The 25,327-nt window shown below is 41.2% G+C and overlaps 1 protein-coding gene across 4 annotated transcripts in view; it reads left to right on the top strand.

The window, feature by feature from the left end:
* The window catches only part of b3gat1b (beta-1,3-glucuronyltransferase 1 (glucuronosyltransferase P) b), a 63,087-nt gene that overhangs the window by 24,051 nt on the left and 13,709 nt on the right, over window positions 1-25,327 (top strand). For 2 of the 4 annotated variants that reach the window (XM_026181861.2, XM_080306967.1), the window contains exons 2-4: window positions 12,406-12,511; window positions 23,622-23,764; window positions 24,757-25,268. In XM_026181861.2, the coding sequence (XP_026037646.1) occupies window positions 23,653-23,764; window positions 24,757-25,268 (624 nt within the window). In that variant the 5' untranslated portion in view covers window positions 12,406-12,511; window positions 23,622-23,652. The remainder of the gene's footprint in view (window positions 1-12,405; window positions 12,512-23,621; window positions 23,765-24,756; window positions 25,269-25,327) is intronic. The other 2 variants (XM_026181859.2, XM_080306966.1) reach the window with 1 other exon arrangement.

Raw genomic sequence — 25,327 nt, 5'->3', positions numbered from 1 at the left:
AGACCAATAGAAACCAAAGTGTCTCTACTGTAGCGGATTTGTGTGTTTTGCATGATGCCCATGCAAGATTATCGCAGATATAGCAAAAAGTGACGAAAAACTGCAAAAAGTGGAGAAGTTGGGGCAGAGCATCCAGCACGGCAGCCGACCTCACCGGCGCCATTTTGTAATTATGCTTAACTATATGAAGCTTATTAGACATTATGAAATAGATTGTATGTAAAAGCAAATTTTGCCAAAGTGCTTAAAAGAGTTTTTTTCCTTAGCAAATTTTCTACTTAAATTTTGTATTAATTTAACAAATTTTTGGATATCATGTGTGATTTCCATTGCAAATATTAATCAAAGTTATATTTATGGGGCTTGGCAGAAAAAACACTGGAGCGGCGCTGTGATGATATCAAGTACACTGCTGTTCCAACTGCAGAATGATCGCGCTGCGTTCTCCCGTTCACTGAAGTACAGACGAGCAAGGAAGCAGCGGACTTCAGAGTGCTTGAAACACAGAGGCCATGAGACCATACTCTCACAGTCACTGTTCACTCCATGGTGTGTGTGTGTGTGTGTGTGTGTGTGTGTGTGTGTGTGTGTGTGTGTGTGTGTGTGTGTGTGTGTGTGTGTGTGTGTGTGTGAGGGGTGTTTAGCTGCCCTGAATCAGAAACTGCTTGCTGTTTACATAGAGCGTTTATAGATTCACACTGAGTTTATTTTAGGTCTTTTTCTCTCGTTCAGCATTTGTTTCAGTTCTTCTTCATCTTGATGAGCTTCAGCTCCGGATTTTGCATCTTTTTTTTTTCATTTGAAAAATAAAATGTCACTGGCTCTTAGTTTTCACACTTAAGATGGCTGATATTTTTGAAAAGCTTATTCAATTAAATTAAACTTATTCCTCAAGTTCAGCTTTGAATATTTAAAATATTTAATATATATTGCATAATATATCAATATATAACTTCCTCCTCATCTGTTCTGCACAGTCGTTCTACTCTGTATCTATGCAGACTGCTCATGAACCCCATTAGCAGCTCCTTGGTGTTGGTGCTGTTCAGTTCTTATTACTCCAGTCACTGAATTTTGTGATGCTTCAGTTTATATGCTGGCTGTTCTTTCCCACTTTTCTGACAGTTTCTCACAGTTGAACAAGTTGTTTAGCGGTAACTTCAGCTTCTTCAGCAGTTTTCAGCTGAAAAAGTTTTATTTTATTATAAATTACTGAATTCACACTGCATTTTCACAGGAAATGGCTATTTTTCTAGTTGAGAAACAGGAACACAATCGTATGAATGCACTTTTGTGTTCCTGTTTCTCTTTATTCTTTAGTATTATTCGTCCTCAAGTAGCTTTCGTATGTTTTGGGCCCTTTAACTACTTCTGCATACTTTTAGCAATTCAAGTTTTACAGTATTTTGCTACTTCTGCTCTTTCTGGTCATATTTTCTGCTATTTCTGACTTTTTATACTTTTTAAAACATTCAGGTTTTTATGGATTTTCTGCCCCCGTTATGGAAAGCTTCCAGAAATCTGTTAAAACGTGGCTGTTTTTTAAACGTCACTATTTCCACATCCTTTCACTTAGAAGCACTATTTAAACTCAAAATGCTCTCAAACTATTTGGTTATTATGGCATAATTCAGCTTTTGCTTATCTTTTACCGTTTTCATAAAATCCCTGCTCAGGTTTTTTGTCGCATCATGATGATTTTTTATAAAACACGTGATTTGCTATGTTTTCTCTGCAGTTAAGCTAGAGTGCACAACTCTCTCTGAATCTGTTCCTCATGTCCAAATAAATTCTTCTTACTCGCTCAATTTTAACTCGTCCAACACAAATTATATACCGAAACATAGGTTTTTATGTTTTGATACATTGATGTGGGAGTTAAAGGGAAGTGATACAAATTTCACTCAAACCAGAGCTGGAAGTCTCTATTTCCAGTCGTCCCATCTCCTAAATGAAGTAGCCACAGTTGTTTTGGTGCGAAAAAGTAAACAAGCTGCTTCTGCTTGGTGGATTCAAATTCAGTAGATTCACACCAACGACTGTATAGAAGGCAGACATTGATTCAGACATGATTGGCATTGAAACACAGAGGCCACACTCTCACAATCACTGTTCACTCCATGGTGCGTGTGTGTGTCCATATTTGTAAACATTGTTTGGTGGAGATGTATACGCGTGTGCGTTTGTGTCAGAGGGGTGTTCACAAGCTGCCACCAATCAGAAACTGCCTGTTTAGAGTTTAGAGATTCAGGCTGAGCTTATTTCAGGCCTTTTTCACTCGTTCAGCACTTGTTTCAGTTCTTCTTCATCTTGATGAGCTTCAGTTCCAGGTTTTGCATCTTTTTGTGTTGTTTTTTTTTTGAAAATGTAAATTTCACTAAATGCTCAGTTTAGATACTTTGTTGGCTTTATTTAGCATATTTTTCTCTTTTTTTGTACTCGCAGTTTTCACACTTAAGCTGATATTTTGAAAATCTTTTGCAATTAAGCTCATTCACCAAGTTCAGCTTTGAATATTTCAAATTTTATATATATTGCATAATATAGCAAAATATCAATATATATCTTGGTTAACTTCCTCCTCATCTACTCTGCACAGTGTCTATCTGCTCTCTGTCTATCCAGATTGACCGGCACAGTATTTTAGGTCCTGAACTTCATTAGCAGCTTCTTGGTGTTCGTGCTGTTCAGGAGGAGGCAGTTCTTATTATTCCAGTTATTGCAATTTTTAGCTTAATTTTGTTATGCTTTAGTTTATCTGCTGGCTGCTCTTGTCTGTTTGTCATAATCGGATGTGTGGCAGGGAGATTAGAACCCAAACGCAGGTCTCCAAAAATCACAAGGGTAAGTCCAAAACAGCTTTATTGCTGAGCTCTCCCAAAACACAAGATACAAAAAACTGAAATTCAATTGTAACCTGGAACTACTCGGCTCAAGACACACAGGCACACAGCTAGATGGATGACATGAGCAAGAGCAGAGGGAAATTCAGACAATACGTAAACACAGGATAATGAGGGAACAAATCCAGGTTAATGAGACAATGGAAGCAAAATTGAACATCGTACACATGAGGCAGGAGACTATCAAAGTAAAACAGGAAGTAACAGACACAGGAGCACATTAAGACACACAACTTGACCAGGGAAGACAAAAGCACAAACATGGCAGACAGAGCTGAAAGGCAGACAGAGCCAGGGAGCTAGAGACACGAGCGAACGCTAGAGAACCGAGGACAAGGGAGACAAAGAGACAGAGAGACAGAGACACCAAACTTGACATTCATAAAACAACATCATGGATAACACAGACACATGACAGAAGTGGCAGACAATTAAAATAGCGACAAAACTGACTTCAAAGAGAGACAACAATAACTAACACAGGAAACTAGACATAAGAAGACAGGAAACGCCAATTTAACCACATAATAACAAGCCTGAAAACAACAAATATAAAATACAGAACTATAATATAAGTAAACTAGAAAACTCCTGAGTAGAACTCAAAACCTTAGGTAATAGACGCAGGACCAGGACACTGCTTTTTTTAAAGTTTCTGCTATTTTTTTTAAAATTTCAATAATGTTTTTTAGCTCTGACCACAGCATCTTGTGTCATTTTTAGCTAAATGTCGTGTTTCTTTATCTTATCTGCGGGTGATTCTTTCTTGCCTTTTTAAAGTTGCTGGCAGTCTTCCACATTTCAACAACTGTTGAAATGTTCAACAACATTGCATTCTCCTCAGAGTGACAGAGCATGTTCATTATCTGATCACATGGAGAGACAGACGAACCCTAAAATTTTAGCACCCAACATTATACAAAGAATGGCTAACATGATAATATTATCCCAAAATGTTGTGTGTGTGTGTGTGTGTGTGTGTGTGTGTGTGTGTGTGCGTGCGTGCGTGCGTGCGTGCGTGCGTGCGTGCGTGCGTGTGTGTGTGTGTGTGTGTAATTCTGTTTATATGGACATAGCATTCCCTTATAAACAGTACATTTGCACAATGACTGAAACCAGCCCACTGAATGAACAATGGGCTGTGAGGTCAGTTCCTTGATCATTAATATGCAAATTCTCATGACCGTTGATCAACAACCACTGATCAAACACCATTGATCAATGATCAAAGACATTCACAGAGAGTTGGTTAACCCTTTAAAGCCGGTCGGAGCGGACACGCTTCATTTTGCGTAACTATTTTTAAATCCTGGTAGCACTGCAACCACGTAAGCTAGCGCAATAATTTTTTTTGCATATGAAACCGTTAGCTTGTCCTAGGTCACAGTTTGCTTCCACATATAGCTTTGCCAAAACTGCATAAAAAGCACTTGCAGCAACAAAAACATAATATTCCAGAAACACGCTTTGCCGATCCGATCAGCTGTTTGTAACACTTCCTAGATCCATCAGCGTGAACTATCGCATGTCCGGCATGACCTGCCCGAAACCGGAAGTGACGTCATTTTGCGGAAATGTAGTTTTTTACCATCGTGGCCTTGTGAGCCTATACTTGTGTTTTTAAAAGTTATGTTTGACTTTATGACTTTCTGTGTCGTTTCTGGGATGCTGAGGACTCATATTGCACTGCTGGAAATATTTTATTTTGATGCAGATGCTGTTATTTTGCAAATTTGCACGATAATATATTTTTTCGTTTTTCCTGCAGTATATGAAAATTGGTGTATCTCAAAAATAAAACTATGAAGACACTTAAAATAAATTTCCTTTGGTGGGAAACTAGTTTGTGCAACTTTTTTGTATTTACAGTTTTGAGGGATAAGCCTCTTAAATTTCTCTAGCTAGAAATATATGTTAAAAAAACAAAAATGATTTTAAATTTTTTTTGTAGTTTATTGCACTTTTTTGCAATTTATGTAATTACTATGCACTTAATGCAGACATATTATTAAAATTTGGGCTATAATGGTTGTATTGATGTATAGCAACTTGAAATGCTCCAAAAAATGGCTCCACAGCATGTAAAAATATACTATAAGCTCTGGCGGACTTGGTTCTATGGTAGGTCTTAAAGGGTTAATGGCTGCGATCACAGCATTGTAAGATGGCGAAAGATGTACCCTTAGGCCCCCTCCTTCATTCAGAGATGGTCTTTCCATTTTCATGTACCAAAGTGCAACAGCTCCATAGGCCCTCTCTGATGCATCACAGAATACATGAAGTTGTCCATGTTGTCTATGAGTATTGTCAGGGAATGTGTAGGTGCGGAAGATGAGCAAGTTCCCTCTGTCAGGTCAACCACTGGTCGAGAAAGTGCTGCGGTTTAATCTGGTCATCCCAGCCTAGGTCTTGTTTCCAGAGATCCCGGATAACAATTGTCACACTGGCTAGCGAGTGTCTTATACAGTTTCTTGAGAGTAGGCGCTGTCAGGTTTCCTGGGTCGTTGACCCAGCGTTTTCAGTTTTATCATGTTCAGTTTATTTCCCACATTCAGTTTTCTCACTTCCTGTTTTCTGTGCCAGCATACCGCCTGTGTATTGTGTTCCAGTTATTTCCATGTATCATTAGTCAGACTAAGTTCAGCTGTGTACTCACTGGTCTCCAATCGTCATCATCAGTCAGAGTATTTAAGTCCTCAGTTTCCTTCTGTTCACTGTCGCGTCATTGATGTTATGTTGTTGCTGTTAGGTTGTCCCAGTTCTGTCAGTTCTGTCAGTCAGTCTTTCATTCAGTCAGCCGTCCAGCCAACCAGCCATTTCCTACTTCTGTTCTGTTCACTCTGTCTACAATAAACACCAACCTTCACCCACCTGTGAGTCCAGCGTTTGGGTCCTCCTTCCCTCATCCGCACTGCAACTCCTGACAGACGCAAAGTCACTGGATTGTTGTTTATAGCCCAGTGTGAGACAGTTCCACTGCATGCCAAGGGTTAGCGTTTGAAGGCCACTACTGCTCTTTGACAGCCAGAGGTCACTAGCTGTGGACCTGGCTGCAGGTGGAAGATGTTCAGTGGTAGCGGAAATATTACAGGACCATTGACTTATCTCAAATCCTCCTTCTGCTAACAACTGTTCCAGGCTGTCCACCAAGCACTTGGCCTCTTCTGCTTTGGTCATACATTTTTGTCAACATAAAATGACTCGACTATGTTAGCCAGGTTGGTGGTTACATCCCTGCTCTCCTTGACACGGCGTTGAAAGGCCTATACTGCACAACAAGGGCTGCAATTTCTCCCTAATGTTAATACTTGCCACTCATATACGGATGGCTCCTCTTCTCTGTGCATCTCTTTCCAGAGGAAGCGCAAGAGTGGTCTGTCTTGGGGTGATAGGCGTACTTGGTGGAACATTCCTTTAATTTCGCCACTCACGGCCACAGCGTGCTGGCAAAATAAAATGAGTACACCAAGGAGTGAAGGAACTAGGGCCTTGGTAAAAGCTGGTCATCCAGTGACCGACCATGGTATTGCAATGAACAGTTAAAGACTATCCTGTTCTTACCATTATGCTGCACCATGTGATGTGCAATAAAACACGATTCCTCTGTCTGGCCAGCTTCTTTCAATGAGATCTTGGCTACGTAGTCTTCCTGTTCCAGTTTGTGGATTTCAGAGCAGCAGGAATCTGCCTGGCTGGGGACCCAAGCAAGCCTACATTCAGTGCCGCAAAGACTAGATATTACAGCTTCCTTTGGGGCATAAAGACTGGTGATGGGTGTCCACTGCAGCAAAGGTCTGGCATAAGATAATGCAAAAGCATCAAAGGCAATTGCATCTCCTATTTTCAGTGCTGGAGTGCTTCAGATTGCACTCAACTCTGACTCGACTGGCTGTCTTGGCTGGCCATACTTCTGCTCTACATTCAAAACACGCAAGGACACTATACAATAGATAAAAACACATAATAGAACAATAACACAATGAAGAACAATAAAACAAAAGCACAAGATAAAATTAACAAACAGTGGGTTCACAGTGAATATGCAGATGTGAACAGATGGGTTTTGAGTTGAGATGTAAACTGGGAGAGGGCACCAGTGTTTCCTATATGTGGGGGTAGAGAGTTCCACAGCCTGGGAGCAGAGCAGCTAAAAGCTCTGCTTCCCATGGTGGTGAGGCGGAAGCAAGGCACAGAAAGCTGGATAGAAGAAGAAGATTGAAGTGAGCGTCAGAAAAGGTAGCGCTTAACAGGTCAGACACGTAAGGAGGTGCGAGGTTATGAATGGCCTTGAAGGTGAACAGAAGAAGTTTGTATATTATCCGGAATTTCACTGGGAGCCAGTGAAGTTCCTGAAGAACAGGGCTGATGTGCTGGTAGGAGGGGTTCTGGTGATAATGCGAGCAGCAGAGTTCTGAACCAGTTGAAGCTTATGGAGGGATTTTTGGGGGAGACCATGCAAAAGAGAATTGCAGTAGTCAATACGGAAGGTAACAAGACTGTGGACAAGAATGGATGTAGACTGGGTGGAAAGAGAAGGAAGCAATCTGTTAATGTTGCATAGATGGAAATAGATGTGATGTGAGATTTATAGGAAAGTGAATTGTCTAGGATGACACCAAGGCTCTTAACCTGAGGAGAAGGGAAAACTGAGTTATGGATAGTGAGTGAGAAACGGTTCGCCTTCGAAAGGTTGGATTTGGTGAGAATAAGGAGGATTTCAGTTTTTCCTCATTGAGCTTGAAGAAAATTAGAGCTAAACCAGGATTTAAATTCAGATAGACATTCTGTTAGAGAGAAGGTGGGAGGGAGGAATCAGGTCCGCAGGAGAAATATGACTGGATGTCATCAGCAAGTGAAAGTGAAGATCAAATTTGCGGAAAATGGTACCTAGAGGGAGGATGTATATTATGAAGAGAAGAGGGCCTAAGACTGGACCTTGGGGTACACCAGAAGTGACCAGGAATAGACAAGAGCAGAATGATTTCAGTTGAATAAACTGGGAGCGGTCAAGGAGATATGATTGAAACCAGGCTAGGGGTGTGTCAGAGATGCCGAGAGAGGAAAGTCTGTTTACAAGGACGGAAGGAGAGATGGTGTCGAAGGCTGAGCTCAGATCCAAGAGGATGAGAATGGTGAGAAGACCAGAGTCAGCTCCGATTACAAGATCATTAGTGACTTTAAGTAAAGCAGTTTCTGTACTGTGACATGAACGAAAACCAGATTGAAATCTCTCATAGATGTTATTATTAACCAGGTGTGAATGAAGTTCAGCTGCAACTACTTTTTCGAGTATTTTAGAGATGAAGGGCAGATTAGAAATCAGACGGAGGTTGTTAAAGTTGTTACGGTCTAAAGAAGGTTTTTTCAGTATGGGAGTGACTGAAGCAATCTTGAATAAAGAGGGAACGATACCGCTGGTGAGTGAAGACTGGATGATAGCAAAGATGAGTGGGAGTAAGCAAGAGAGGCAGGATTTCCCTGTAGACATAGGGTCAAGATGACATGTGGCAGGCTTTGACCTACATATAAACTCAGAAATAGCAGATAAATAAGGAAGATGAAAAGTGGAAAACAGCTCAAAATAGAGAAAAGGTTCTGGAGAGGGGATAGACACAACATTTGAACTGAGTTGCTGGTGAATGTTATTAATTTTTGTACTAAAGGAACAGCATCAAGGAGTTACGGGTTTCAGAAGAATAGAAGTGTGGTGGTAAAGCGCTGGGGGGTTGAATTTGTTTTTTTGAGAACTGAAAACAAAATCCTTGCGTTACCCTCATAAGAACTGACAATACCTGAGTAGAAACTTTGTTTGGCCTTGTTGATGGAGTCTTTATACTGAAGTACATGGAATTTGTAGATTTCTGCATCAACAATTAAACCAGATTTCTTGTATCTACCTGGTGTCATTTTCTTTCTCTAGCTGCCGAGCTTTGGCCTTCAATGCTCGGAGGTCAGAGGTAAACAAGGGAGCAGAGCGAGCGAAGGAAACAGAGTGAGCTTTTACAGGAGCCAGAGAATCAAGGACATTGAGTAAACAATTATTATAATATAACAACAAATCACCAGGAGTAGAATAGAAGTCCGTCCATCCATCCATTCGCTTCCGCTTATCCTTTTCAGGGTCGCGGGGGGCGCTGGAGCCTATCCCAGCTGTCATAGGGCGACAGGCGGGGTACACCCTGGACAGGTCGCCAGTCTGTCACAGGGCCAACACACAGGGACAGACAACCATTCACTCGCACATTCACACCTAGTGGCTCCGGCTTCCTCCCACCGTCCAAAGACATGCAGCTTGTGGGGATAGGTTAATTGGATAATCCAAATTGCCACTAAGTTTGAATGTGCGAGTGAATGTGAGTGTGAATGGTTGTTTGTCTCTGTGTGTTGGCCCTGCGACAGATTGGCGACCTGTCCAGGGTGTACCCCGCCTCTCGCCCTATGACAGCCTGGGATAGGCTCCAGCGCCCCCCGCGACCCTGAAAAGGATAAGCGGAAGTGAATGGATGGATGGATAGAGGAAAATCCTGCGGGACCCACAATGGATGTATCTCCAACAAGGCTGGAAAGTGATGTCCGGGTGGTAGTGGAGCTCTGCCGGCGAAGGGAGCGACAGCTGACCGCAAAGGCGCAGGAGCTCAGTGGCCGTATAGCGGAGCAGTCCAGCCATAGGAGCCAGACGAGCATCAGGAGAATCCACAATAGTGCCGACCAGCTCAAAAACATCTTCGCCCACATCTTGGACGATGTGGAGGAAAAGGAGCCGTGCTGGCCGGAGCGATGAATGGGTAGTCTAAAATAGCTCAAACAGTTAAGCTAGTGCAGCTCACTGGGAATAAGATGTCAGAGCACATTCAGCTGAAATAGCAGACGTTGAGGAAAATTGTTACAAATCAATATCTGGCAGAGATTGATCTGGCCTGAGTGTGAATGTCCCTTTTCATTCAAATCTGAATCCAAATAATCCAAATAATCGAAAATGTACCGGTGAGTAGCGACAGCCAGATGCACCAGCGTTGACTCAAGCCGGAAGTTCAAGTTGTGTTTGCCATTTGTAAAGCACTAGGGAGTTTTAAATGCCTGGCTAAGAAACACCTGATTTTTATACTGCTCACCAAGGTGGGTGTGACTACTCAGCAGGTCGTCCAATGCCATCTTGAGTAGAGCAAAATCACTCTCCCTTCCACTTTCAAATACCGGTAATGTAGGTCTGGGAATGCCATAAACAGAAGCAATTAGAAGTTCTGGTCCAGCGGATGGAATATGACTAGTATGGAGGGATAGACAGCATTAACCGGCAGTGTTTGAAGAGTAGGGATGATTGAAGGCTGGCCTGAACTGAACTGAACAGACTGAGCCACCGGTGGGACTGGTGCTATGCTCGCGGATGTGGAGATGGAAACCAAAGGTCCAGAGTCGATTTGCCTTGCCAAGCCAGGTGACCGAGTAGCTGAAGATGCAGCCACAGCTGACCTCCCTGGAGAAATAACTTCAGGACCCAGTGGGTGTTGTACAGAGGCCGCAGGGGTACCTCTCATGAATAATGCCAGTGGCCCAGCGGCAGGTGTTGGGACAGATGTTCCCATTTAGCAGTATTGGTAGGAACATTATGGTAAACTGGGGGACACTCATAGCAATTTGAGCATGCCCTGTCCTTATTTGGGAGGGTGAAGCTAGCGTACGGAAGCTGTCTGTGAAAATTGTGGCATTTCTGGTGAGATATCGCTCCTCTCTGACTTGAGGAGAGAAGTAAGAGGTTTGGCTCTTTCCAACTCTTTCTCTGCTTCCTTTAAACAGTGACTCCTGTCAAAGCGCTTAGTTAAGGTCTCCCTGCCCTGTGGTGCCTCCTCCTGCATTCATTGAGCTTCTCTCACCTGGGTCTAACATTGCTGATATTCCAAATCAGCCTGAGTCCTCTTCAAACTGTTGACAGAGATTATCAAGCTCCATTTGTTTCATTCTCTCCTCCAAAAGTGCAGTCTTTTTTAGGGGAGATCTCCAGTGCATGGTAAGCCTCAGAATCTCCATCTAAACCATGCTGCTGAAGCTGAAAGGGCTGAAAGGGGGTGGCTGTGGGGTGGCTGTAGCTCAGGTGGCAGAGCAGATCAGCCACTAACCAGAAGGTCGGCGGTTCGATCCCAGGCTGCATGCCAAATATCCTTGGGCAAGATACTAACCCCATGTTGCTCTCCGATGCATCCATCGGAGTGTGGATGTGTATGAATGTTAGATACTTAGCACTTAAGCTTAGAAGTGATTGTGTGAATGAATTAGTTGTATAAAGTGCTTTGAGTGCTCAGACAGAGTAGAAAAGCGCTATATAAGAACCAGTCCATTTACCACGAAAGGGCAAACAGCCATGTGATGGCGATTAAACCTTTTGTCACTGCTAGGCTGACACCTTTATGTTATATCATTTCACATCTGTGGCTATTCTCAACCATGAGCTTAATTAGGCTTCAAATAGGGCTGCAAAATGGTGGTGAGGTGGAGTCATTGCTTTTCAGCTTGATGTGTATAGAAAATTAGCTTGTCTGTATCAATGACATGCTGTTCAAACATGACCGTATTAGTCCTGTTCTGATGTGTTAATTAGCTGGCATAACCTTTGATCTCAGACTGGGATTGATCTTCTTTAATCAAGGATTAATGATGTCTAAAGACTTGTGATTAACCAGCAGAGGATATGCCTCATGAAGAGAGGCCTAAAGAGAAGAGGAAAATGAAAGCATACAGAGTGGATGGCTGTATTGTCAGGATATCTGTGTAGATTGAAAGCTGTGGGGCCTAGACTGCAGAAAACAGTTAAAACACCCAAGTACACATGATGAAAGTCTTCTATAAAGCATTTGTTTTTGCAATCATCCATATGGACTAGTCCTCAAACATAAATCACTTCTGTTAATGAATCTCACCAAAAGCACACAAAAAATGCTAATGAAAAAGTGATTTATCTTATTTTAAGCGGGATGGTAAACATTTGGTTCACATATGGAAGTCTAGAGGGAGCCAATTATAAAATATAATCACATATGCAATGCAGCCCAAACCTTTCTAGGTGATATTCGACATGCATTTGCTTTATGCATCAAATGCAGTCAGTTCAGGTCATTAAATACTTTCATTTTAACACATTTAACAGGTTCTCTGAGGGTTCCCTACTAGAAAGTCAGTATAGTGTCTGGATGACCTCATTTGAGAACAGAGCAGGAGAATTCACAACGAGTGTCCGACATCATATATGCTGGACACATGAACCCTTGTCCTGTTAGCTGTGAGACTTTTGAACAATGTCTAAACCCTGATCTTCCCATCATTTCCTGGCATTGATGTCTGAGAGCAGCTTTAGTTTTATTAGAGATCGCATCATTTTAATTAAAGACTTGAAATGCTGATCATGCAGGACATTTGACCAAGAATGCTCTTTAACAGATCTTTTGTCTCATTAATTTTCTGTTGTGCCATCAGTTGAATCTAAACCCTCTGTATGTTTTCTTCTTTCTAGAGTTAAATGACATCACTGAACTGCTGGTCCTCAAGTTTATGCATACGGAGTGGAGCAGCATCTGTTGTTGGAATGGTCATGTCTGTTAGCTGTAAACATAGGTAAGGTAAGAATTCGCATTTGCATTTATGGACTCCATTCATCCATAATTATACAACATACATGCATTATTTGTTGTTGTATATTTACGTATACAACATCCATTCCTACAACATTCATCCCTATTTATTCCTGTACCACACACACAAATAACTGACTCTAAACTAATGGGTTCAATCCTAAACCACAGTATTGTGACCCATTATAATAGTTAAGTAGCTTTCATACAAGGTACACAAGGTATACATTTGAGTCTTCCTACAGATAAATTTGCCTGACTTGTAGTTAGAATACTTTTCAAGTATTTCCATTATCAGACTAATTCATGCAAAATTATTATATATATATATATATATATATATATATATATATATATATATATATATATATATATATATATATATATATATATATATATATATATATATACACACATATATATATATATATATATATGATTCACTATATAAAACTCTCCTGAAACTCAAGTTCATCTCAGTGTTGGGTTCAGAAATTTCTCCATTATCCTGAAAATAATTAGCCATCAAGAATTTTCGACTGTCCCATAGCCTGGCTCTAAAAGAGAGAGTTATTAGCTTTAACTCCAATAACAAGGCAAAACTCTTCCAGATATTCTTAGCATCTCAAAACTCTCGTTCCAAACAACAAATAAAACTGATCCTCTTCCAGGTAGAGGCAAAAGCAGAGCATGCCTTGCAGCTTCATAAGCAACCTGAAGCAAGTTTAGTTAACAGAAAAAGATTCCTTCTCCCCTCCACCAAGCTGCCAAAATGCTATCTACCATTACATGCAGCTGCCTCTTACCTCTAATTCAGTCTATGCTGTTGGCCCCACAATATCAGTTCCATTCTTAACCATTCCTCCATTACAGCTTTCCTCTGCTACCATATCTGACACCCAGATTCCAGTTTTTCAGTCCTCCATCCAACTACAGCTTCCATTATCCTACTCAAAAGCCCACTTAGCTCCAAGTGCCCTCCCAAAACTCCTGAACCCATATTGTTAGCATGCTAGCAAGATAGCATGCTACTGCAACAAAGTATAGATCAGAATGTTACATCCACCATGCACTTCGGAGACTGCACAATTTGCAGTAATTTCAACAACTTTGGATGCTCAGTGTCAAAGTGTTGCTACCTTCATTCCAGTGGCCATTTCTGCCCAGCCTGCACACACATTCCCACTAAGCAATTACAACTTACTATTAGTATTCAACCAACGAAAGAAGCCTTAAAAAATTATCTAAACCATATTTCATCAATTTTTCAATAAAAGGTTTTTCATGAAAGACGTTTACGAGGGATTCATGATTAGGCCTTTCCTTAATCGCCTTTTCTCAACAGTTTATTAGGCACTGCAACCAAAAAAATATTCCAGAAAAAAATCATTATAGATATCAGACTCATCCCAAACAATAATAGCTTAATTCCTAGAGATGACTTTTCCCTGAAATGCAAATAATCGTAGGTCACGCTAGTCAAAATTACAAGCGCCTTCAAAGTCCTGCCAATCCACCCTGAATTCAGGTTCCTCTTTAGAATCAAATGGAAGGCAGTTTGCTATTTTAGAGTTGGGCTTACATTTGGAAAGACAGCAGCCCCAAAATGTTCAGCTGTCTTTCCAAAGCCTTGTGCTGGATAATTACCAACAAGACAACAATCTGGTCCATCTGATGATTTTCGAGTTTTTATCAGCCTGGATTTATCTCCTCCCACATCACCTCCAGCGCAAGGGTTAACCACCCTGATGTCAGTTTTCACTTAATTAAGCAATCTCTTGTCAGAAGACAAAACAGAAGGCCCTTGGACATCCCTGTAGTGTCCTGGCATGACCCTCAACACTATTTGGTTTCAGGCTTCTATGCCCTTGGAGAAACTCAGTGACATTAAACCCCCCAAAAACTTTTGACTTGCTCACTCTTGCACCAAACAGCAGCAGAAAGATTAATCCTTATTCACTAAACATGATCTCTGATAACAACGAGACGGCCTACCTGAAGGAGATTAGGAATCTGGAGAACTGGTGCCAGAGGAGCAACCTCCTTCTAAACGTCAGTAAGACAAAGGAGCTGATAGTGGACTTCAGCACTAAGCAGGAGAGGAACTACCAGACCCCTGTCATCAACGAGTGCCCAGTGGAGAGAGTGGACAGCTTCAAATACCTCGGAGTTCACATCACGCAGGACCTGTCATGGTCCTGTCACATCAACACCGTGGTGAAAAAGGCTCGTCAGCGTCTCTACCACCTCAGACGCATGAGAGACTTCCAACTGCCCTCCAAGGTGCTCAGGAACTTTTACTCGTGCACCATAGAGAGCATCCTGACGGGAAACATCTTAACCTGGTTCGGGAACAGCACCATGCAGGACAGACGAGCTCTACAGAGGGTTGTGTGGTCAGCTGAGCGCACCATCCGCTCCGAGCTCCCTGACCTGCACTCAATCTACAGCAGGCGGTGCTGGACCAAGGCCAGGAAGATCGTGAAGGACCTCAGCCATCCCAACAACAGACTGTTCTCTCTGCTGAGGTCAGGAAAGCGATTCCGCTCCCTGAAGACCAACACAGAGAGACTGAGGAGGAGCTTCTTCCCGCAGGCGATACGGTCTCTCAATCACACCACCACACAGTACTGACCCACACATAGAGTTCTTACACACACACACTGGACATTCTGGACATTGTCTTCACTTCATCTGTCCTCTGTCAGTGCGCTCCAGGGTGGCTGTGGCTACATTGTAGCTTGCCATCACCAGTGTGTGAATGTGTGTATGAATGGGTGGATGACAGGTTGTGTAAAGCGCTTTGGGGTCCTTAGGGACTAGAAAAGCGCTATACAAATACAGGCCATTTACCATTCATCACTTAAATCACTTTAAGCATATTTGCACTGCACAAGACATAATGTGGATTGCACAACACTGGTCACTATATTCTTCATTTCCAGTTAATACTTGTACAGCTGCTGTTATTGTGTATATATATATATATATTTATTTATATTTCTTCATACATTCTTATATAGTTCTATACTGTGTATTGTGTATTTTGTTGTACAGTTATTTTATTTTCAACTTTAATTTATATATTTTCTTATTCTTTCCCAGTTAAATTTACCCTTCATTCTAATTTGTGTTGTACAGTTATTTCATTTTTAACCTTAATTTATATTTTATTCCTTCCTAGTTAAATTGACCCTTTTTAATTTTTCATATTTATTTCCTATCTTATTCATAGCCTTTTCCTTTTTTTTTCTTTAGGTCACGAGCAGTTGTCTAAGCATTTCACTGCATATCGTACTGTGTATGACTGTGTACGTGACAAATAAAATTTGAATTTTGAATTTGAATAGCAAAGGCTGAAGCAACTCCCCATCTATCATGTCCTTCATGCATCACTTTACGTGGCTGTCGGTCACCCACCAATTCTTACAAAGAGCAGATGATGTTCCAGGCCGTCTCTTGTTGTCTCTTTCTCCAGACAGATCCTTGCCCCACATGCAGAATTAGACACAATCCAAGTACTTTAATATTCACCCATAATATTTAAGATTTAAACCCTAGCTTTGCAGAGGTCATTAGCTTAATCTCAGGAACCCATCATTAACAGCCTTACTCACAGCACTTTGCCCACTGACTGAACCTCTTGGAATTCATTTCATTCCTTTCGTTCCTGTTTCAACCTACTCTTTCCGTCCTTCAAGATCATTACATTGCGTAGTTTTTTCCTCAAATACACATCAAACCCTTTCTATCAAAATCCCCACAATAAAATCTTACCTTAGTTGCATTTCTTCTTCAAAATCTCTCACAGATTCCCCTTGCTTATTTCTCCACGTTACCTCAGCTATCACTACTCATTGAAAAACTCCAGTATCAGAAGCTCCCTTCAACTTCTCTTCATCTTTGTAATTTGACCAAATTACAAATTTCAGATCATCACCTCTACATCAATGACCTTCACTTAATCTTCAAATGTTTGCCTCACATTCTCCAAAGAAGTAAGAAGTAACCAGTCAGGGCACCCCCTGTCCATATTGTATGTCAACAGAAAGTTACTCCTGAGCCCTCTCGAGCCCATTACCAACAGCTTTAAAATGTCATCATGCTTCCCCTTCATATCCTCTGTTTACCACTAGGTATGGCCAGGTTGCTTCCTCATTCAGTTTCTCTCAAACTTCAACTTTTTTCATTGTCCCGAATTTCTCCTGATCGCTTTTCCCAACATTTTTTCTGTATGAGTACGGAGGGCTACAGGCTAGGCTAAAGCTACCACCACACCGGCTGCCTTTACCCAGCATTTTCCTCGCCAATGTCCGTTCTCTGGCAAACAAAATGGATGAGATACGGCTCTCTATCACCAACAACAGACCAGGGTTTTAATAGTTTTGCAATTTTCATTAGTTTTTATTTTTATTTAGTTTTGACTTCAGATTTTCAATTTTATATCAGTTTTAATTAGTTTTTACCAATTGTTTGCTAGTTTAGTTTAGTTTTTATTTTTTTGAAAATCCTTAGTTTCAGTTATAGTTTTAGTTGTGTTTGCAATAATTAAGTGCAACAAAATCCCAGTTTCATCATATCAGTCATGCTCTTCTGCTTATCCTTGGGTATGTTGCTATTCAAGCTACCATACCCTGCACTCTGGACAGGTCGCCTGTCTGTCGCAGGGCTAACACGCAGAGACAGACAACTCACATTCCCACCTATGGGTTCTTTAAATAAATAAATAAAGGCAGATGAACAACCATTGATACCAGGCAAATATAAAATTTATATCTTGGCCCCAATGAGACTATTAACTCTTGCAGCACCGGGTGTTCGTAATTTTGGTTCAAGTGAATTGATAAACCTTTTGAAGGCAATTGACTCACACAGTTATGTAGATATCCCCGTCCTGTTGTCTCGGGATGCATCACGCTGCCTTGCCTGGGGTTAGCTTCTGTTTTCTGGGGATGAGGTTTGAGTGCGCTCCCTTACCTTCTCAAGGTAAGCTAGGTTAGCCTTCTTGTGTGAGCTTTTCAAGTGCACTTTAAGGTTTGTGGGATTTCTTCCCCTTTAGAAATGTCCCTCATAATTTGTCTCTTTCCACTACAAGACACTTGCTTTATCCAAAACACAGTCATCCATCCATCCATTCGCTTCCGCTTATCCTTTTCAGGGTCGCGGGGGGCGCTGGAGCCTATCCCAGCTGTCATAGGGCGAAAGGCGGGGTACACCCTGGACAGGTCGCCAGTCTGTCGCAGGGCTAACACACAGGGACAGACAACCATTCACACTCACATTCACTCGCACATTCACACCTAGTGGCAATTTGGATTATCCAATTAACCTATCCCCACAAGCTGCATGTCTTTGGACGGTGGGAGGAAGCCGGAGTACCCGGAGGGAACCCACGCAAACACGGGGAGAACATGCAAACTCCACACAGAAAGACCCCGGTCTGATGGTGGAATTGAACTCAGGACCTTCTTGCTGTGCGGCAACAGTGCTAACCACCGTGCCACCGTGCTGCCCTATAACAGACCCATTTCTGTAATATATCTATATACCTATATTATTGCTAATATATATTTTGTAATATATCTATATTGGCTAAAGCACTTCTGGATGGATGCAAACTGCATTTCGTTGCCTTGTACTTGTGACGGATGCAATGACAATAAAGTTGAATTCTATGCTACAGTGGGGCAAAAAAGTATTTAGTCAGCCACCGATTGTGCAAGTTCCCCCACTTAAAATGATGACAGAGGTCAGTAATTTGCACCAGAGGTACACTTCAACTGTGAGAGACAGAATGTGAAAAAAAAAATCCATGAATTCACATGGTAGGATTTGTAAAGAATTTATTCGTAAATTAGGGTGGAAAATAAGTATTTGGTCACCTCAAACAAGGAAAATCTCTGGCTCTCACAGACCTGTAACGTCTTCTGTAAGAAGCTTTTCTGTCCCCCACTCTTTACCTGTATGAATGGCACCTGTTTGAACTCATCATCTGTATAAAAGACACCTGTCCACAGCCTCAAACAGTCAGACTCCAAACTCCGCCATGGCCAAGACCAAAGAGCTTTCGAAGGACACCAGGAAAAGTATTGTAGACCTGCACCAGACTGGGAAGAGTGAATCTACAATAGGCAAGCAGCTTGGTGTGAAAAAAATCAACTGTGGGAGCAATCATCAGAAAATGGAAGACATACAAGACCACTGATAATCTCCCTCCATCTGGGGCTCCACGCAAGATCTCATCCCGTGGGGTCAAAATGATCATGAGAACGGTGAGCAAAGATCCCAGAACCACACGGGGGGACCTGGTGAATGACCTGCAGAGAGCTGGGACCAAAGTAACAAAGGTCACCATCAGTAACACACTACAACGGCAGGGAATCAAATCCCGCAGTGCCAGACGTGTTCCGCTGCTGAAGCCAGTGCATGTCCAGGCCCGTCTGAAGTTTGCCAGAGAGCACATGGATGATACAGCAGAGGATTGGGAGAATGTCATGTGGTCAGATGAAACCAAAGTAGAACTTTTTGGTATAAACTCAACTCGTCGTGTTTGGAGGAAGAAGAATACTGAGTTGCATCCCAAGAACACCATACCTACTGTGAAGCATGGGGGTGGAAACATCATGCTATGGGGCTGTTTTTCTGCCAAGGGGACAGGACGACTGATCCGTGTTAAGGACAGAATGAATGGGGCCATGTATCGTGAGATTTTGAGCCAAAACCTCCTTCCATCAGTGAGAACTTTGAAGATGAAACGAGGCTGGGTCTTCCAACATGACAATGATCCAAAACACACCGCCCGGGCAACAAAGGAGTGGCTCCGTAAGAAGCATTTGAAAGTCCTGGAGTGGCCTAGCCAGTCTCCAGACCTCAACCCCATAGAAAATCTGTGGCGGGAGTTGAAAGTCCGTGTTGCTCGGCGACAGCCCCAAAACATCACTGCTCTCGAGAAGATCTGCATGGAGGAATGGGCCAAAATAACAGCTACTGTGTGTGCAAACCTGGTGAAGACCTATAGTAAACGTTTGACCTCTGTAACATAACCTTTGTTGGCAATAACAAAGTATTGAGTTGTATTTTTGTTATTGACCAAATACTTATTTTCCACCCTAATTTACGAATAAATTCTTTACAAATCCTACCATGTGGATTCATGGATTTTTTTTTCACATTCTGTCTCTCACAGTTGAAGTGTACCTCTGGTGCAAATTACTGACCTCTGTCATCATTTTAGGTGGGGGAACTTGCACAATCGGTGGCTGACTAAATACTTTTTTGCCCCACTGTATTCTATTCTATTCTATCTCTGCCTCATACAAGGAGATCCTTGACCACCTGACCAAGGTCATTGTAAGCCTACCAGTTATATATTCAAAACAATTTTCAAACTCTTCATAACACTCAGTTATCACTGCTTTTGGGGATGCTGGCTCTGGTCCTTACTGAGTCCTTGCCCAAACCACAGTCTCGTCCAAGATGGTCTTCATTAACATGGTAATAACTGCTATGATGGAAAGAAGGCTTAAGTCAGCTCACTTTTAAACTATACAAATATATATATATATATCTATATATATCTATATATATCTATATCTATATATATATATCTCCTCTGGTAGAGGACCCGAGCTTGAAGGATAAACCGCTCGCAGGGGCGTGCTGGGTGTTTATATATATATATATAAATATAAATATATATATATATATATATATATATATATATATATATATATATATATATATATATATATATATTGATATATATTGATATATATTGATGTAATAATGTGTAATGGGTATATACATATTCATTGTGAATTCATGACAACTACTGTCTGTCTGTGCCCACTGTGTTGAGAAGCACGGTAGCCCTCTTCAAATCATTAGCTTAATTGCTATAATAGTACACCAGTACATCTTCAGCTGTGATAAAATAGGAAGCTTAGAGCAGTCTCTGACCTATATTCGGCCTGCTCCAGCAGACTGTGACTATTTATTAACAAAATTCCTCTTTCCTTGAAGTTTGTGCCTTGCAGCTACAGCATGACAGTGTTAAATTGAGGGCCACCGTGTTCTATGCAACATACACTTCAAAATGTAATCCACCTCTAGCAAAGGGCCATTATATCTACAGACTCAAAAACCAGCTCATCCACTCATGTTAAAGAGAATCTGCTACTACTTTTGAAAGAAGGGAATGTTTGAAAAGCACTTCAAACCCAATTATACAGGGAGTGCAGAATTATTAGGCAAGTTGTATTTTTGAGGAATAATTTTATTATTGAACAACAACCATGTTTTCAATGAACCCAAAAAACTCATTAATATCAAAGCTGAATGTTTTTGGAAGTAGTTTTTAGTTTGTTTTTAGTTTTAGCTATTTTAGGGGGATATCTGTGTGTGCAGGTGACTATTACTGTGCATAATTATTAGGCAACTTAACAAAAAACAAATATATACCCATTTCAATGATTTATTTTTACCAGTGAAACCAATATAATCAGAATCAGAATCAGAATACTTTATTGATCCCTGGGGGAAATTATTTTTTGTTAGAGTGCTCCATTATAAACCAACATAAACCAACATTAAGACAAGACAGACAATACGCTAACTAAGAATAGTATAATATATACATATATATACATACATACATAAGTCACTCATAAATAAATAGCTGGAAAAGAAACGTGTAGTTGTAGCAATAACCAGTGTGTTAAGTGGATGCGTTGTACAGGGAGATGGCCACAGGCAGGAAAGATTTCCTGTGTCGTTCAGTGGTGCTTTTCGGTAATCTCAGTCTCTCACTGAACGTGCTCCTGTGACTGACCAGCATGTCATGGAGTGGGTGGGAGGTGTTATCCAACATTGTCTTTATCTTGGACAGCATCCGCCTCTCCGACACCACCTTGAGGGAGTCCAGCTCCATCCCCACAACATTACTGGCCTTACGGATTAGTTTATTAACATCTCCACATTCACAAATATACATTTCTGACATTCAAAAACAAAACAAAAACAAATCAGCGACCAATATAGCCACCTTTCTTTGCAAGGACACTCAAAAGCCTGCCATCCATGGATTCTGTCAGTGTTTTGATCTGTTCACCATCAACATTGCGTGCAGCAGCAACCACAGCCTCCCAGACACTGTTCAGAGAGGTGTACTGTTTTCCCTCCTTGTAAATCTCACATTTGATGATGGACCACAGGTTCTCAATGGGGTTCAGATCAGGTGAACAAGGTGGCCATGTCATTAGTTTTTCTTCTTTTATACCCTTTCTTGCCAGCCATGCTGTGGAGTACTTGGACGCGTGTGATGGAGCATTGTCCTGCATGAAAATCATGTTTTTCTTGAAGGATGCAGACTTCTTCCTGTACCACTGCTTGAAGAAGGTGTCTTCCAGAAACTGGCAGTAGGACTGGGAGTTGAGCTTGACTCCATCCTCAACCCGAAAAGGCCCCACAAGCTCATCTTTGATGATACCAACCCAAACCAGTACTCCACCTCCACCTTGCTGGCGTCTGAGTCGGACTGGAGCTCTCTGCCCTTTACCAATCCAGCCACGGGCCCATCCATCTGGCCCATCAAGACTCACTCTCATTTCATCAGTCCATAAAACCTTAGAAAAACCAGTCTTGAGATATTTCTTGGCCCAGTCTTGACGTTTCAGCTTGTGTGTCTTGTTCAGTGGTGGTCGTCTTTCAGCCTTTCTTACCTTGGCCATGTCTCTGAGTATTGCACACCTTGTGCTTTTGGGCACTCCAGTGATGTTGCAGCTCTGAAATATGGCCAAACTGGTGGCAAGTGGCATCTTGGCAGCTGCACACTTGACTTTTCTCAGTTCATGGGCAGTTATTTGGCGCCTTGGTTTTTCCACACGCTTCTTGCGACCCTGTTGACTATTTTGAATGAAACGCTTGATTGTTCGATGATCACGCTTCAGAAGCTTTCCAATTTTGAGACTGCTGCATCCCTCTGCAAGATATCTCACTATTTTTTACTTTTCTGAGCCTGTCAAGTCCTTCTTTTGACCCATTTTGCCAAAGGAAAGGAAGTTGCCTAATAATTATGCACACCTGATATAGGGTGTTGATGTCATTAGACCACACCCCTTCTCATTACAGAGATGCACATCACCTAATATGCTTAATTGGTAGTAGGCTTTCGAGCCTATACAGCTTGGAGTAAGACAACATGCATGAAGAAGATGATGTGGACAAAATACTCATTTGCCTAATAATTCTGCACTTCCTGTATACCTTGGAATACAAATTGAAATGACTTACATATTGGCGTGGTCCTGGGTCCTTGACCCAGAATTCAGAGTTTTGGACTGTTCATGTTTAGCTAGTATTGTGTGTTAGTATTACTTAGCATTACTACATTAAGACTTAGTTATTACAAGTAGTTGAGTTTTTTTTTTGGAATTCTCTTTATTATTGTAAAGTTTCTGTGTTTAGTTTCTTGTTCTTGCTACCTTTGTTATCTGGTTTTCTTTTAGACTTTACTATTGTTTATACTTTGATCTTTAAAATTTGAGTTTATTTTCCCCAATATCTTTTTTATGTGTTGTTTAGTTACTTCATGTTTTATTTTGGTAATTATTTGTTTCCTGTGTCTCGTATTTCGTCTTACTTCCCTTGTCTTGTCATGATTAGTTTCAGCTGTTATTGTTTTCCAGGTGTTTCCACTAACAATAATTTGTCCTCATTGTGTTGATGTATATCTAGCCCAATTTTCTTTTGTTCTTTATCTGAGTGTCTGTTAACCAATCTTCAGTTTCCTGCCTGTGTATTGTGTGTCTGTTTGAGATTTTGGATTTATTTATGGACTTTGGCATTCCAGCTAATAGAAGGCTGTTTTTTAGTTTATTCGTATCTGTCTGTGACTTCTGTTTGGGTCCCACCTGCCCACCTTTGACGTAAAATTAGTTTATGTCATAATGAATGCCTCAGTTTATTCAATGTATTAAATATAGGAAACAAAATAAAGACCTTTTAATTGGTTCAGTGAGATGCAAGTATGATCTCAGACAATTCACAGCTTTCTAGTTCTTATAACTGTGCACCCATCATGTGTTACACACCCTTGCAGGTAGGAACATGATTCAGGTCTGACCCTGGAGATGCCGAAGAGACGAGACATCGTTGCCATTATATTGATCGTGTTGCCTTGGACACTACTCATCACTGTTTGGCACCAGAGCACCCTCACTCCTCTGCTTACCACTCGAAAGGGTAAAAAAAAAATGTGTGTTGAAAAAACTTAAGTTCAGACAGTCAAAAAAGACTGAAATTTACATCTGCAGCAAATTAAACTTTGTGGCATAGTGTAGCTTAGTGTAGTATAGTATGTCAAAGGCAGCAAGACCCAGTATATAGCAGAGAAAGAGATATCAACACTGAATAAGTCAGATACAGATTTAAAGGAACAGCTGGTCTAGAGGCAGGTTACAAAGTAGCTTGCAGTTGTACAACAACTGTGAGCAGGTTATAGAACCTTAAAGCATGCATTTTATATTAGATTTGCTCATTGGAAAATCTTATATACAAGTGTTAACTGATTTGGCCTGAGCTGTGACTGCCTTTGTGGCTTACATTTTGAGTGGAATGCATTTCTCCTAGATTCTATATGTGACATATAAATATGTTTGTTATCAACATGCCGTTATTTTTGCTATTTTGTCATTTCTTACTCGTTTTACTCAAAATACCAAGAAACTGGAGAGCTACTGAAAGTGATTAAAATGTGCAAGGGTCTCTTCTCACCCAATGCATGCTCTGTTCCTAAATGTAATCATGTTTTTTTTAACAAATAGAGTATGGAAAACAAAAGTCTGTTGGAGGAAGGTCTTCCGCCTCCTAATGCAGTCTTTGTCTTTTGGAGAGAAAATACATTTTAAATGTTATTGTGAATGTATTTCACTTATACAGGAATGCATTTGTTAGGAGACCAGGTTGGATATAGTGCATATTTTTTATATTGTCGTCAAAGTTGTACGCAGGAAAGTAAGTTACTTCTAGTGTGTACCTCAGCAAGTGTTGAAAATATTACATCTCTTTATTGATGCAGCTTAGCATCTGATCAAAGAGTATTAACATTGTCTCACATAGTAAAATTAATTATCAAGAAATAAATCTTACTGTACAGAAATATACTGTAGCATGAATGCCAATCCATATTTGTGAGCACACAGAAGCTCATTGTAATGTGTTTTCTTACTGACTAGATGACAGGACTGATGGTCACTCCAACTCCAGAAACACCTTTGCTTTTAAGGAGTCATGCTCGCTTCAGAACCGGGACATTGTGGAGGTGGTACGCACGGAATATATATACAGCCGCCCTCCACCCTGGTCGGATATATTGCCCACTATCCACATCATCACTCCCACTTACAGCCGCCCGGTGCAGAAAGCAGAGCTGACACGGCTGGCCAACACTTTGCTTCATGTGGTCAACTTGCATTGGATCCTGGTAGAAGACTCCCAGAGGCGGACCAGTCTGGTTAGTCATCTTCTCCACAACACAGGGCTCAACTACACCCACCTCAATGTGGAGACACCTAGGAACTATAAGGTACGCGGGGACACCAGGGACCCCCGAATACCACGTGGTACCATACAGAGGAACCTAGCTCTCCGGTGGTTACGGGAGACCTTCAGCGTAAATAACAGCCAGCCTGGGGTTGTCTACTTTGCAGATGATGACAACACATATAGCTTGGAGCTGTTTGAGGAGGTGAGGAAATTTAATTTGGCTTTCTTAATCTACGACTTCATGAAACACTTTTCCAGTGA

Source organism: Astatotilapia calliptera, chromosome 10 (genome assembly GCF_964374335.1).
Source record: "Astatotilapia calliptera chromosome 10, fAstCal68.1, whole genome shotgun sequence".
NCBI lineage: Eukaryota > Metazoa > Chordata > Actinopteri > Cichliformes > Cichlidae > Astatotilapia > Astatotilapia calliptera.
This window is presented reverse-complemented; position numbering and strand designations above follow the sequence as displayed.